We start from the raw sequence: 16,025 nt of genomic DNA, 5'->3' as shown, positions 1-16,025 counted from the left end.
TGAAATCAGTCAATCAGTGGTATTTATTGAACGCCTATGGTGTTGAAGCCCTGGCAAAACATGCATGGTGAACTGGGAACCGAAAAGAAGGCAGAGAAGTAGCGTGGCTCAGTGGAAAGAGCCCAGGCTTGGGAGTCAGAGGTCATGGGTTCTAATCCCGGCTCCGCCACATGTCTGCTGTGTGACCCTGGGCAAGTCATTTCTCTGAGCCTCAGTTCCCTCATCTATAAAATGGGGATTAAGACTATGAGCCCCCCGTGGGACAACCTGATCACCTTGTATATCCTCAGCGCTTAGAACAGTGCTTCGCATATAGTAAGCGCTTAACAAATGCCATTATTAGTATTATTATTAAGGCGGGGAATGGGTCCGCGACAGGGAGAGCTGAAATCAGTCATATATTGGGAAGTCCAAGTTGGCAACATCTAGAGACGGTCCCTACCCAACAGCAGGCTCACAGTCTAGAAGGGGGAGACGGACAACAAAACAAAACATATTAACAAAATAAAAGAAATAGAATCAATATGTACGAATAAAATAGAGTAATAAATATGTACCAATATATCGTATTTATTGAGCACCTACTGTGTGCAGAGCGTTGTCCTAAACGCTTGGCATAGCATACTATAGCTCTAGACTGTGAGCCCGCTGTTGGGTAGGGACCGTCTCTATATGTTGCCAACTTGGACTTCCCAAGCGCTTACTCCGGTGCTCTGCACACGGTAAGCGCTCAGTAAATACGACGGAGTGAATGAATGAACTAGAACCGTAGACCATTCATTCATTCAATCGTATTTATTGAGCGCTTACTGTGTGCAGAGCATCGGACAAAGCGCTTGGGAAGTACAAGTTGGCAACATATAGAGATGACCAGAGTAGGTAGGTGCACTCCCTGCCCCCAGCGAGCTCCCAGCCTCGTGATTCTGATGAGGTGGTTGGGTGAGGGGACGGGGAAAGGGGGGAACGACCCAAATTTGTTGGCTTTCTCCCAGGAAGCGAGCGGTGACGGAATAGACTGGGGAGATGCCGACTCCGCCGTGGGCCAGATCACCGTGCTGGAAGCAGGAACCCACGGTAAGCGGGACCGCCCGGTCGGTCCGGGGAGCCCACCGGGACCCTCGGAGACTAGGGACGGAAGCAGTGGAGCCTAATCAATCGATCAATCGTATTTTTTATATATATATACATACATATTATACATATGCATATATATACACATATATATTCTCACACACACACACACACACACACACATACACACACATATATGTATATATACACACATATGTATATATACACACACACACATATATATACACACACATATGTGTATATACACACACATGTATATACACACACACATATATGTATTTATATATACGCACATATATATACACACATATAAATATGTATATATACATATATATCTGTATATATGTATATAAGTTTGTACATATTTATTACTCTATTTTACTTGTACATATATATTCTATTTATTTTATTTTGTTAGTATGTTTGGTTTTGTTCTCCGTCTCCCCCTTTTAGACTGTGAGCCCACTGTTGGGTAGGGCCCGTCTCTATATGTTGCCGACTTGTACTTCCCAAGTGCTTAGTCCAGTGCTCTGCACACAGTAAGCGCTCAATAAATACCATTGAATGAATGAATAGGGCCCGTCTCTGTATGTCGCCAACTTGTACTTCCCAAGCGCTTAGTACAGTGTTTGTTGGGTAGGGACTGTCTCTATATGTTTCCAACTTGAACTTCCCAAGCGCTTAGTACAGTGCTCTGCACACAGTAAGCGCTCAATAAATACGATTGATTTGCACACAGTAAGCGCTCAATAAATACGATTGAATGAATGACTGAACAGAGCCCAGAGCTAAGGAGAGTGTGTGTGTGTGTGTGTGTGTGTGTGTGTTGTGTGGTGTGCATGCGTGTGTGTGTCGCGGGGGGGGGGGGAGAGTACCTGCAGTTTTATTTATTTGTATTGATGGCTTGTTTAATAATAATGGTATTTGTTAAGCGCTTACTTTGTGCCAAGCAGTGTTATAAGCGATAGGGTCGTTACAAGGTAATCGGGTTGTCCCACGTGGGGCTCACAGTCTTCATCCCCCTTTTACAGCTGGAGGTCACTGAGGCACAGAGAAGCTAAGCGACGGAGCCGGGATTAGAACCCATGACCTCTGACTCCCAAACCCGGGCCCTTTCCGCTAAGCCACGCTGCCTCTGGGATCGATGTCTGCCTCTCCCGGCCCCAGACCACGAGCTCGTTGTGGGCAGGGGTTGTCACCGTTTATTGTCATAGGGTACTTTCCCAAGCGCTTAGTACAGTGTCCTGCACACAGGAAGCGCTCAATAAAGAGGACCCAATGTGGTGAAGTGAGCTGGTGCAGTTAATGAGCTCAGCCACGAGAGGGCGATGTGGGTTGTGATTTCCTGGCCATTCATTCATTCATTCAGTCGTTTTTCTTGAGCACTTACTGTGTGCATTCATTCATTCAGTTGTACTTATTGAGCGCTTACTGTGTGCAGAGCACCGGACTAAGCGCCTGGGAAGGCCAAGTCGGCGACATGTAGCAGCGTGGCTCAGTGAAAAGAGCCCGGGCTTTGGAGTCAGAGGTCATGGGTTCAAATCACTTTTAGACTGTGAGCCCACTGTTGGGTAGGGACTGTCTCTATATGTCGCCAACTTGTACTTCCCAAGCGCTTAGTACAGTGCTGTGCACACAGTAAGCGCTCAATAAATACGATTGATTGATTGATTGATCCCAGCTCCGCCAACTGTCAGCTCTGTGACTTCGGGCAAGTCACTTCCCTGTGCCTCAGTTCCCTCATCTGTAAAATGGGGATGAAGGCTGCGAGCCCCCTGTGGGACAACCTGATCACCTTGTAACCTCCCCAGCGCTTAGAACAGTGCTTTGCACATAGTAAGCGCTTAACAAATACCATCATCATCATTATTATTATTATTATCGAGACGGTCCCTACCCAACAACGGGCTCACAGTCTAGAAGGGGGAGACAGACAACAAAACAAAACGTGTGGACAGGTGTCATTCATTCATTCAATTGTATTTATTGAGCGCTTACTATGTGCAGAGCACTGTACTGAGCGCTTGGGAAGTACAAGTTGGCAACATCTAGAGGCGGTCCCTACCCAACAACGGGCTCATTCATTCATTCACTCAGTCGTATTTATTGAGCGCTCCCTGTGTGCAGAGCACTGGACTAAGCGCTTGGGAAGGACAAATCATCAACATATAGAGACGGTCCCTACCCAACAACGGGCTCACAGTCTAGAAGGGGGAGACAGACAACGAAACAAAACATGTGGACAGGTGTCATTCATTCATTGTCGTATTTATTGAGCACTTACTGTGTGCAGAGCACTGTACTAAGCGCTTGGGAAGTACAAGTTCGCAACATATAGAGACAGTCCCTACCCAACAGCGGGCTCACAGTCTAGAAGGGGGAGACAGAGAACAAAACAAAACATATTAACAAAATAAAATAAACAGAATATGTACAAATAAAATAAATAGAGGAATAAATCCATACAAACATATATACATATATATAGGTGCTGTGGGGCGAGGAAGGAGGTAAGGTGGGGGGGATGGGAAGGGGGAGGAGGGGGAGAGGGAGGAGGGGACTCAGTGTGGGAAGGCCTCCTGGAGGAGGTGAGCTCTCAGTAGGGCTTTGAAGGGAAGCCCTTCGAGTCATCAGAATAAATATTCATTCATTCATTCAATCGTATTTATTGAGCGCTTACTGTGTGTAGAGCACTTACTAAGCGCTTGGGAAGTACAAGTTGGCAACATCTAGAGATGGTCCCTACCTAACAGTGGGCTCACAGTCTAGAAGGGGGAGACAGACAACAAAACAAAACATATTAACAAAATAAAATAAACAGAATAAATATGTACAAATAAAGTAGAGTTATAAATACGTGCAAACATATATACAGGTGCTGTGGGGAGGGGAAGGAGGTAAGGGGGGGATGGGGAGGGAGAGCGGAAGGGGGGGCTCAGTCTGGGAAGGCTGCCTGGAGGAGGTGAGCTCTCAGTAGGGCTTTGAAGGGAAGCCCTTCAAGTCATCAGAATAAATAGAAATAAAGCTAGATGCACGTCGTTAACAAAATAAATAGAATAGTGAATAGTGGTGAAGGTCCAGCCCTGTTTTTTTGGGAGGGGACCCAGACAGACCCCTTCTTTCAGCTCCAGGCACACAAGAGACCCTCCCTCAGCTCCAGAATGCTCAAGTCCATATTTGTAATTTATTGTAATAGTAATAAAGATAATAACCGTGGTATTTGTCGCTCTTTCTAGGTGTCAAGGTGTCTTCCCTGACTGAGCCCCCTCTTTCCTCTCCCCCTCCCCATCCGCGCCGTCCTACCTCCTTCCCCTCCCCACAGCACCTGTATATATGTTTGTACAGATTTATTACTCTGTTTTGCTTGTACTTATTTACTATTCTATTTATTTTGTTAATGATGTGCATCTAGCTTTACTTCTATTTATTCTGATGACTTGACACCTGTCCCCATGTTTTGTTGTCTGTCTCCCCCCCTATAGACTGTGAGCCCGTTGTTGGGTAGGGACCGTCTCTATATTCATTCATTCGATCGTATTGAGCGCTTACTGTGCACAGAGCACTGTACTAAGCGCTTGGGAAGTACAAGTTGGCAACATCTAGAGACGGTCCGTACCCAACAGCAGGTTCACAGTCTAGAAGGGAGAGACAGAGAGCAAAGCAAAACATATTAACAAAATAGAATAAATATGTACAAATAAAATAGTGTAATAAATACGTACAAATATATATACATATCTACAGGTGCTGTGGGGAGGGGAAGGAGGTAAGAGGGGGGATTCATTCAGTCGTATTTATTGAGCGCTTATTGTGTGCAGGGCACTGTACTAAGCGCTTGGGAAGTGCAAGTTGGCAACATAGAGAGATGGTCCCTACCCAACAGCGGCTTCAGTCTAGAAGGGGGAGACAGAACAAAACAAAACATATTAGCAAAATAGGATAAATATGTACAAATAAAATAGAGTAATAAATACGTACAAATATATATATACATATATACAGGTGCTGTGGGGAGGGGAAGGAGGTAAGGGGGTATTCATTCAATCGTATTTATTGAGCGCTTACTGTGTGCAGGGCACTGTACTAAGCGCTTGGGAAGTGCAAGTTGGCAACATAGAGAGATGGTCCCTACCCAACAGCGGGCTCACAGTCTAGAAGGGGGAGACAGACAACAAAACAAAACATTAACAAAATAAAATAAATAGAATAAATATGTACAAATAAAATAGAGCAATAAATACGTACAAACATATATACACACATACAGGTGCTGTGGGGAGGGGAAGGAGATAATGGGGGGATGGGGAGGAGGGGGAGAGGAAAGAGGGGGTTCAGTCTGGGAAGGCCTCCTGGTATGTTGCCAACTTGGACTTCCCAAGCGCTTAGTCCAGTGCTCTGCACACAGTAAGCGCTCAATAAAGACGATTGAATGAATGAATGAATGCCAAGCACTGTTCTAAGCGCTGGGGCAGCTACAAGTTAATTGGGTTGGACACAGTCCCTGTCCCACGTGGGGCTCACCTTCTAAGCAAGAGGGAGGACAGAAATTGAACCCCCATTTTACAGATGTGGAAAACGAGGCGCAGAGAAGTGAGGTGACTTGCCGGAGGTCACCCAGCGGGCAAGTGGCGGAGGCAGGATTAGAACCCAGGTCCCCTGACTCCCGGGCCCAAGTTATTGCCACTAGGCCATGCTACTTCTCCTTTGATGCCTGCCTCCCCATCTGGACGGAGCGCTTCACATGGCCAGGAAACGCGTCTTCCAACCGTGCCGTAGGGCACTCTCTCAGGCGCTTAGTACAGTGCTCTGCACCCAGTAAGCATTCAGCAAGCGTTCAAGCATTCTCCAGTTCACACTGGAGAAGCAGTGTGGCTCAGTGGAAAGAGCAAGGGCTTTGGAGTCAGAGGTCGTCCTTCCCCACAGCACCTGTATATATGTATATGTGTTTGTACATATTTATTACTCTATTTTACTTGTACATATCTATTCTATTTATTTCATTTTGTTAATATGTTTGGTTTTGTTCTCTGTCTCCCCCTTCTAGACTGTGAGCCCGCTGTTGGGTAGGAACCGTCTCTATAAGTTGCCAACTTGTACTTCCCAAGAGCTTAGTACAGTGCTCTGCACACAGTAAGCGCTCAATAAATACGATTGATTCAAGTCCCGGCTCTGCCAATTTCCAGCTGTGTGACTTTGGGCAAGTCACTTTACTTCTCTGGGCCTCAGTTGCCTCATCTGGAAAATGGGGATTAAGACTGTGAGCCCCACGTGGGACAACCTTGTAACCTTCCCAGCACTTAGAACAGTGCTCTGCACACCGTAAGCGCTCAATAAATACGATTGATTCAAATCCCTGCTCCACCAATTTCCAGCTGGGTGACTTCGGGCAAGTCACTTCACTTCTCTGGGCCTCAGTTGCCTCATCTGGAAAATGGGGATTAAGACTGTGAGCCCCACGTGGGACAACCTTGTAACCTTCCCAGCGCTTAGAACAGTGCTTTGCACACAGTAAGCGCTCAATAAATACGATTGATTGATTCAAATCCCGGCTCCGCCAATTTCCAGCTGGGTGACTTTGGGCAAGTCGCTTCACTTCTCTGGGCCTCAGTTGCCTCATCTGGAAAATGGGGATTAAGACTGTGAGCCCCACGTGGGACAACCATGTAACCTTCCCAGCGCTTAGAACAGTGCTTTGCACATAGTAAGCGCTTAATAAATATATTTGTATGTATTTATTACTCTATTTTATTTGTACATATTTATTTTATTTTGTTAGTATGTTTTGTTTTGTTGTCTGTCTGCCCCTTCTAGCCTGTGAGCCCACTGTTGGGTAGGGACTGTCTCTATATGTTGTCAACTTGTACTTCCCAAGCGCTTAGTGCAGTGCTCTGCACACAGTAAGCGCTCAATAAATACGATTGAATGAATGAATGAATAAATGCCATTATTATTATTATAAGTACCATTGATGGATCGATTGCCTTCTCCGTCTGTGTCTTGCCCGCAGCTCCGGAGGGGGTGGCCCAAGGCCCCGACGCCCTGACGCTCCTCGAATGGCCCGAAACCCGAAGTCAGTTCATCGATGAGCTCATGGAGGTACTGGGGGCGTCCTGGAAATAGGCGGGGAGGCGGGCAGGGAGCGGAGCGGACCCCACTCACCCCTGACTCATTCATTCATTCAATCGTATTTATTGAGCGCTTACTGTGTGCAAAGCACTGTACTAAGCGCTTGGGAAGTACAAGTTGGTGACATACAGAGACGGTCCCTGTTCATTCATTCATTAATCGTATTTATTGAGCACTTACTGTGTGCAGAGCACTGGACTAAACGCTTGGGAAGTACAAGTTGGCAACATATATTTAGACTGTGAGCCCACTGGTGGGTAGGGACTGTATATGTTGCCAATTTGTACTTCCCAAGCGCTTAGTACAGTGCTCTGCACATAGTAAGCGCTCAATAAATACGATTGATGATGATATAGTGATGGTCCCTATTCATTCATTCATTCAATCGAATTTATTGAGCGCTTACTGTGTGCAGAGCGCTGTACTAAGTGCTTGGGAAGTACAAGTTGGCGACATATAGAGACGGTCCCTATTCATTCATTCATTCATTCAATCGTATTTATTGAGCGCTTACTGTGTGCAGAGCACTGTACTAAGCGCTTGGGAAGTCCAAGTTGGCGACATATAGAGACGATCCTTACCCAACAACGGGCCTACAGCCTAGAAGGGCTGTTCTTCCCAGATGTTTCCCAGCAATCAGTCGTTTTTATTGAGCATTTCCTGTGTCCTGTGTGCACAGGACTGTACTAAGCGCTTGGGAGAGTACAACATAGAGTTGGTAGACGTAAATAATAATAGTATTTGTTAAGCACTTACTCTGTGCCAAGCATTCATTCATTCATTCAATCGTATTTATTGAGCGTTTACTTCTAGACTCCCCTGCACCCGTCCTCCCCTCAGACTCTTCAGCCCCTCCATGACTTTTCTCCGCGTTCGTCATCATCATCATCAATCGTATTTATTGAGCGCTTACTATGTGCAGAGCACTGTACTTGAAGCCTAGTGACTAGAGCACGGCGGGCCTGGGACTCAGAAGGACCTGGGTTCCAATCCCGGCTCCGTCCGCCTCTTGCCTGCCGCGTGACCTTGGGCAAGACCCTTCCCTTCTCTGTGCCTCAATTCCCTCATCTGTAAAATGGGGATAAATAATAACGATGGCATTTGTTCAGCGCTTACTATGTGCCAAGCACTGTTCTAAGCACTGGGGGGATACAAGGTAGTCAGGTTGTCCTACATGGGGTTCACAGTCTTCAGCCCCGTTTTACAGATGAGGGAACTGAGGCACAGACAAGTGAAGAAGACTGTGAGCCCCCGTGGGACGTAAACTGTGTCCGTCCCGATTAGCTCGTATCCACCTCAGCGCTTAATACAATGCCTGACACAAAATAAGTGCGTAACTAATACCATTAAAAAAAAGTGCTTGGCGTATTTTAGACTGTGAGCCCACTGTTGGGTAGGGACTGTCTCTATATGTTGCCAACTTATACTTCCCAAGCGCTTAGTACAGTGCTCTGCACACAGTAAGCGCTCAATAAATACGATTGATTAAGAAGAACCGTAATAGTTATTATTTATTTTGTTGGGTCTATCTTTCACATATAACCTCTCACTCTGTGAGCCCACTGTTGGGTAGGGACTGTCTCTATATGTTGCCAATTTGTACTTCCCAAGCGCTTCGTACAGTGCTCTGCACATTGTAAGCGCTCAATAAATTCGATTGATGATGACATAACCTCTCACTCTGAACCGTGGTATTTTTGTCTCCTGACTTGGAAGGTTCCCCAAGGGCAGGGAGCTGATCTAGTATTTTTATTTTATTTTATCTTATTTTTTTGGGACAGCCCCAAGTCCTCGCCCTGCACGTGATGGGCCTCTGTCGGTTTTGGGGGACCCCGATATATCGGTACCTACACCCGTGCCCCAGCTCCGGCCTCTTGCGTGCAGATATTCCAGTGGCTTCCCGCTTCCCTCACCCCGTCTCCTGGTATTCCCTCCCTCACCCTGTCTCCTGGTATTCCCTCCCACCTCACGTCTGAGGGGAAAACGAATTCCCTCCGGTCCTCCGGGATTCCTGTTAAAGGCGGAGACAGACTCTAAGCATCTCCCAGCCCCTCCTCATCATGGAGCCTCAGTCAGTTGTATTTATTGAGCGCTTACTGTGTGCAGAGCACTGTACTCGGCACTTGGGAGAGGACAGTATAACATTCCCTGCCCACAGCGAGCTCACAGTCTTGAGGGAGCTTATGTGACTTCCCCCTCATCGTGGAGCCTCACAGCTGTCAGTCAGTTGTATTTATTGAGCGCTTACTGTGTGCAGAGCACTGTACTCGGCACTTGGGAGAGTACAGTATAACATTCCCTGCCCACAGCGAGCTTACAGTCTCGAGGGAGCTTATGTGACTTCCCGGGACGGGAAGTCCTGGGGGTGCCATCTGGCCCCCAGAACAGAAGCGTGGGAGATGAATTCTGCCACTGGGTCGGAGCAGGGAGTGTGTCCCTTTGTTGTTATTTTGTACTCTCCCAAGCGCTTAGTACAGTGCTCTTCACACAGTAAGCGATCCCTTTTATTTTTTTACAATGGCATTTATTAAGCTCTTACTGTGTGCAAAGCACTGTTCTAAGCGCTGGAGAGGTTACAAGGTGATCAGGCTGTCCCACCGGGGGGCTCACAGTCTTCATCCCCATTTTACAGATGAGGTAACTGAGGCACAGAGAAGTTACGTGACTTGCCCAAAATCACACAGCTAATTGGAGGATCCCTTCAAGGCCCTACTGAGAGCTCACCTACTCCAGGAGGCCTTCCCAGACTGAGCCCCCCTCTTTCCTCTCCCCTCCTCCCCCTCTACCTCCTTCCCTTCCCCACAGCACCTGTATATATGTTTGTACGTATTTATTACTCTATTTATTTTACTTGTACATATCTATTCTATTTATTTTATTTTGTTAATATGTTTGGTTTTGTTCTCTGTCTCCCCCTTCTAGCCTGTGAGCCCACTGTTGGGTAGGGGCCATCTCTATATGTTGCCAAGTTGGACTTCCCAAGCGCCTAGTCCAGTGCTCTGCACACAGTAAGCGCTCAATAAATACGATTGATTGATTGATTAATAAATACAGTTGAATGAATTGTAGGCCCAGAACCCTGCTGACCTGTTTTGTTCTCTGTCTCCCCCTTTTAGACTGTGAGCCCACTGTTGGGTAGGGACCGTCTCTATATGTTGCCAAGTTGTACTTCCCAAGCACTTAGTACAGTGCTCTGCACACAGTAAGCGCTCCATAAATTTGATTGATTGATTGATCGATTGATAAATACAGTTGAATGAATTGTAGGCCCAGAACCCTGCTGACCTGTTTTGTTCTCTGTCTCCCCCTTCTAGACTGTGAGCCCACCGTTGGGTAGGGACCGTCTCTATACGTTGCCGACTTGGACTTCCCAAGCGCTTAGTCCAGTGCTCTGCACACAGTAAGCGCTCCATAAATACGATTGATTGATTGATTGATTGACCAGCCAAGCAGCCGCCCATTTCACCTCCATCCAAGCACTTCTCCTCTCCTCTCCCTGAGAGGGAAGTTGCCAAGTGGGGCGGGCCCAGACTCCGGCCCTCTGGCTTTCGGGGAATAAAGGAACGCACGGGATTGTCAATCAGTTTCTCTCTCCCTGTCTTCCCGTCCCCCTCTCCCTTCCCACCCCGCCTGGCCCTCAGCTGGAGATGTTCTTGTCCCAGAGAGCCGTGGAGATGAGCGAAGAAGCCGACATCCTCTCGGTGAGCCAGTTCCAGCTGGCTCCCCCCTCGCTGCAGGGCCTGACCAAAGAGAAGGTGGTCGCCATGGTGTCGGCCCTGCAGGATGCGATCGGCGGGCTCACCAGCCTGCGCATGCAGCACCTGTTTATGATCCTGGCCTCCCCCAGGTCCGACATCCCCATCCCGGGCTACCGTTCCGGAGCCGGCCCTGGGTTTTTCCAAGGTCGGAGGAGGGCGTGGGGTGAGGAGGAAGGATGCGGGGTCGAGTTGTGGTCCGGGGCCCGAGCGGGACGGGGGTGGAGGGTGGGGATCGGGCCGGGGGGCCGGGCCGGTCGCCAACGGGGCGGGCTCTCCCGCCCAGGTACGTGGACCGGGTGACGGAGCTGCTCCGGCAGAAGCTGAAGCAGGCGGACCTGCTGGCTCTGAAGAAGGAGGTGATGGGGCAGAAACGCCAGGAAGCGCTCCGGGAACAGGCCGCCCTGGAGCCCAAACTGGACCTGCTCGTAGACAAAACCAAAGAGCTGCAGAAGTTGGTGAGCCACGATGACGATTCAGTCAGTCAGTCGTATCTATTGAGCGCTTACTGTGCGCTGAGCGCTGGACTAAGCGCTTGGGAAGTCCAACTTGGCAACATCTAGAGACGGTCCCTACCCAACAGCGGGCTCCCAGTCTAGAAGGGGGAGACAGACAACAAGACAAAACATATTAACAAAATAGAATAAATATGTACAAATAGAGTAATAAATACGTACAAACATATATACAGGTGCTGTGGGGAGGGGAAGGAGATAAGGGGGGGATTCATTCAGTCGTATTTATTAAGCGCTTACTGTGTGCAGAGCACTGGACTAAGCGCTTGGGAAGTCCAAGTTGGCAACATATAGAAACGGTCCCTACCCAACAGCGGGCTCACAGTCTAGAAGGGGGAGACAGACAACAAAACCAAACATATTAACAAAATAAAATAAATATGTACAAATAGAGTAATAAATACGTACAAACATATATACATATATACAGGTGCTGTGGGGAGGGGAAGGAGATAAGGGGGGGATTCATTCAATCGTATTTATTAAGCGCTTACTGTGTGCAGAGCACTGGACTAAGCGCTTGGGAAGTCCAACTTGGCAACATATAGAAACGGTCCCTACCCAATAGCGGGCTCACAGTCTAGAAGGGGGAGACAGACAACAAGACAAAACATATTAACAAAATAAAATAAATAGAATAAATATGCACAAATAGAGTAATAAATACGTACAAACATATATACATATATACAGGTGCTGTGGGGAGGGGAAGGAGATAAGGGGGGATTCATTCAGTCGTATTGAGCGCCTACTGTGTGCAGAGCACTGTACTAAGTGTTTAGGAAGTCCAAGTTGATGATGATGATGGCATTTATTAAGCGCTTACTATGTCAAAGCACTGTTCTAAGCGCTGGGGAGGTTACAAGGTCATCAGGTTTTCCCACGGCGGCTCACAGTCTTAATCCCCACTTTACACTTTAACTGAGGCCCAGAGAAGTGACTTGCCCAAAGTCACACAGCTGACAGTTGGTGAAGCCGGGATTTGAACCCGTGACCTCTGACTCCAAAGCCCCGGCTCTTTCCACTGAGCCACGTGGCTTCACTGAGCCGTGGACGAGCAGGGGGCCCAAGAAGTGTGGCCTAGTGGATAGAACACGGGCCTGAGATGTGGAAGTCTGGGCTCCGACCCTTGTCTGCTGGGTGACCGTGGCCAAGTCATTCGTTCATTCATTCATTCATTCAATCATATTTATTGAGCGCTTACTGTGTGCAGAGCACTGGACTAAGCGCTTGGGAAGTACAACTTGGCAACATATAGAGACGGTGCCTACCCAACAGTGGGCTCACAGTCTAGAAGGGGGAGACAGAGAACAAAACATATTAACAAAATAAAATAAATAGAATAAATATGTACAAATAAATAGAGTAATAAATACGTACAAACAGATATACAGGTGCTGTGGGAAGGGGAAGGAGATAAGGGGGGATTCATTCAATCGTATTTATTGAGCACTTACTGTGTGCAGAGCACTGTACTAAGCACTTGGGAAGTACAACTTGGCAACATATACAGACAGTCCCTACCCAACAGTGGGCTCACAGTCTAGAAGGGGGAGACAGAGAAGAAAACAAAACATATTAACAAAATAAAATAAATAGAATAAATATGTACAAATAGAGTAATAAGTACATACAAACATATATACATATATACAGGTGCTGTGGGGAGGGGAAGGAGATAAGGGGGGATTCATTCAGTCGTATTTATTGAGCGCTTACTGCGTGCAGAGCACTGTACTAAGCGTTTAGGAAGTCCAAGTTGATGATGATGATGGCATTTATTAAGCGCTTACTATGTGCAAAACACTGTTCTAAGCGCTGGGGAGGTTACAAGGTCATCAGGTTGTCCCACGGCGGCTCACAGTCTTAATCCCCACTTTAACTGAGGCCCAGAGAAGTGACTTGCCCAAAGTCACACAGCTGACAGTTGGTGGAGCCGGGATTTGAACCCATGACCTCTGACTCCAAAGCCCCGGCTCTTTCCACTGAGCCACGTGGCTTCACTGAGCCGTGGAGGAGCAGGGGGCCCGAGGAGTGTGGCCTAGTGGATAGGACACGGGCCTGGGATGCGGAAGTCTGGGCTCCGACCCTTGTCTGCTGGGTGACTGTGGCCAAGTCATTCATTCATTCATTCATTCAATCAATTGTATTTATTGAGCGCTTACTGTGTGCAGAGCACTGGACTAAGCACTTGGGAAGTACAAGTTGGCAACATATAGAGCCGGTCCCTACCCAACAGTGAGCTCACAGTCTAGAAGGGGGAGACAGACAACAAAACCAAACATATTAACAAAATAAAATAAATAGAATAAATATGTACAAATAGAGTAATAAGTACGTACAAACATATATACATATATACAGGTGCTGTGGGGAGGGGAAGGAGATAAGGGGGGGATTCATTCAATCGTATTTATTAAGTGCTTACTGTGTGCAGAGCACTGGACTAAGCGCTTGGGAAGTACAACTTGGCAACATATAGAGACGGTCCCTACCCAACAGTGGGCTCACAGTCTAGAAGGGGGAGACAGAGAACAAAACAAAACATATCAACAAAATAGAATAAATAGAATAAATATGTACAAATAAATAGAGTAATAAATACGTACAAACATATATAAATATATACAGGTACTGTAGGGAGGGGAAGGAGATAAGGGGGAAGATTCATTCAATCGTATTTATTGAGCACCTACTGTGTGCAGAGCACTGGACTAAGCGCTTGGGAAGTACAACTTGGAAACATATAGAGGCGGTCCCTACCCAACAGTGGGCTCACAGTCTAGAAGGGGGAGACAGAGAACAAAACCAAACATATTAACAAAATAAAATAAATAGAATAGATATGTACAAGTAAAATAGAGTAATAAATCTGTACAAACATATATACATCTATACAGGTGCTGTGGGGAAGGGAAGGAGGTAAGGCGGGGGGGATGGAGAGGGAGAGGAGGGGGAGAGGAATAATATAATTATTATCAGAGCACAGCCCAGGGAGTCAGAAGGATCTGGGTGCTAATGCCGCTCTGCCACTTACCTACTGTGTGGCCTTGGGCAAGTCACTTAACTTCCCTGTGCCTCAGTTACCTCATCTGTAAAATAGGGGAAAAGTCTGTGAGCCTTGTGCAGGACGGGGACTGTGTTAAACCTGATTTGCTTGTCTCTACCCCAGCGCTTAGTACAGTGGCTGGCACGTAGTAAGTGGTTAAACAAATCCCACACTTATTATTATTATTCTCCAGGCTCCGGTTCCCTCATCTGTAAAATGGGGATGAAGGCCGTGAGCCCCATGTGGGACAGGGACTGTATCCAACCTGATTCACTTGTCTGTACCCCAACGTTTAGTACAGTGCCTGGCCCGTAGAATGACCCACCGCTGGTTTTTGAGGCTGCCTCTCTTATTTATCGAACGCCTACTTGGTGAAAGTGCCCAAGTGGAGCCGTCGTAGCCATCCGGGGGTGCGGGGAGGGGATGGTCGCCCCGTCAATCAATCAATCAATCAATCAATCGTATTTATTGAGCGCTTACTGTGTGCAGAGCACTGTACTAAGTGCTTGGGAAGTCCAAGTTGGCAACATATAGAGACGGTCCCTACCCAACAGTGGGTTCACAGTCTAAAAGCCCTCGGGTGGTCCTAGAGACTCGTGCCCTCGATTTGAGAAGCAGCGTGACTCAGTGGAGAGAGCCCGGGCTTTGGAGTCCGAGGTCATGGGTTCAAATCCCAGCTCCGCCAATTGTCAGCTGTGTGACTTTGGGCGAGTCGCTTCTCTGGGCCTCAGTTCCCTCATCTGTAAAATGGGGGTGAAGACTGAGCCCCCCGTGGGACAACCTGATCACCTTGTAACCTCCCCAGCGCTTAGAGCGGTGCTTTGCACATAGTAAGCGCGTAATAAACGCCATCATCATTATTATTATTATTATTAACAGATATTAAAAAAACAGGTAGGCCCACTGCGGGGGGTTTGGGCAGGCGGCACTCACTCAGTAGTCCTGTCTTCCAGATCGAAGCCGACATCTCCAGAAGGTACAGCGGGCGGCCGGTGAACCTGATGGGCACCTCCCTGTGAGGGCCGGCCCCGTTCTTCTCCATCTTTGGAGTCGGGGGGGCCTGTGGCTCCGGCCTCTCTCCGGGCCCGCGGGAGAGGCGGGACCGGCGGCCCGAAAGCCGGAGACGCGGAGGACTCCCACGGCGCTCTACTCTCCGTTGCCTCGGTGGAACCACGAAGATCCAGTTGGCCACAACCCGAGGACCCCTGGTTTGGCCAATACAGCCCCGCGGGAGGCGTTTAATAAAGCCTCCTGCGGGCTCTGTGCACACATCTGCATCTGTGCCTTTCCTCTCCGTCTTGGGCCCTTCCTAATAATAATATTCATTCATTCATTCAGTTGAGCGCTTACTATGTGCAGAGCACTGTACTAACCACTTGGGAAGTCCAAGTTGGCAACATAGAGAGACGGTCCCTACCCAACAACGGGCTCACAGTCTAGAAAATAATAATAATAATATGGTAATAATGATGGTATTGGTTAAGCGCT

At 47.7% G+C, this 16,025-nt stretch overlaps 1 protein-coding gene across 1 annotated transcript in view; it reads left to right on the top strand.

Moving 5' to 3' along the window:
• CDK5RAP3 (CDK5 regulatory subunit associated protein 3) overlaps window positions 1–15,806 on the top strand; it is a 42,403-nt gene extending 26,597 nt beyond the window's left edge. The window contains exons 9-13 of the mRNA XM_038754746.1: window positions 993–1,074; window positions 7,100–7,188; window positions 10,860–11,065; window positions 11,260–11,431; window positions 15,491–15,806. Coding sequence (XP_038610674.1) covers window positions 993–1,074; window positions 7,100–7,188; window positions 10,860–11,065; window positions 11,260–11,431; window positions 15,491–15,556 — 615 coding nt within the window. The 3' untranslated portion in view covers window positions 15,557–15,806. The remainder of the gene's footprint in view (window positions 1–992; window positions 1,075–7,099; window positions 7,189–10,859; window positions 11,066–11,259; window positions 11,432–15,490) is intronic.
• The last annotated feature ends 219 nt before the right edge of the window (window positions 15,807–16,025 follow it).

This window comes from Tachyglossus aculeatus, chromosome 11, assembly GCF_015852505.1.
Source record: "Tachyglossus aculeatus isolate mTacAcu1 chromosome 11, mTacAcu1.pri, whole genome shotgun sequence".
Taxonomy (NCBI): domain Eukaryota; kingdom Metazoa; phylum Chordata; class Mammalia; order Monotremata; family Tachyglossidae; genus Tachyglossus; species Tachyglossus aculeatus.
The sequence above is the reverse complement of the archived record's forward strand: the minus strand, read 5'-3'. Positions and strand labels throughout refer to the sequence as shown.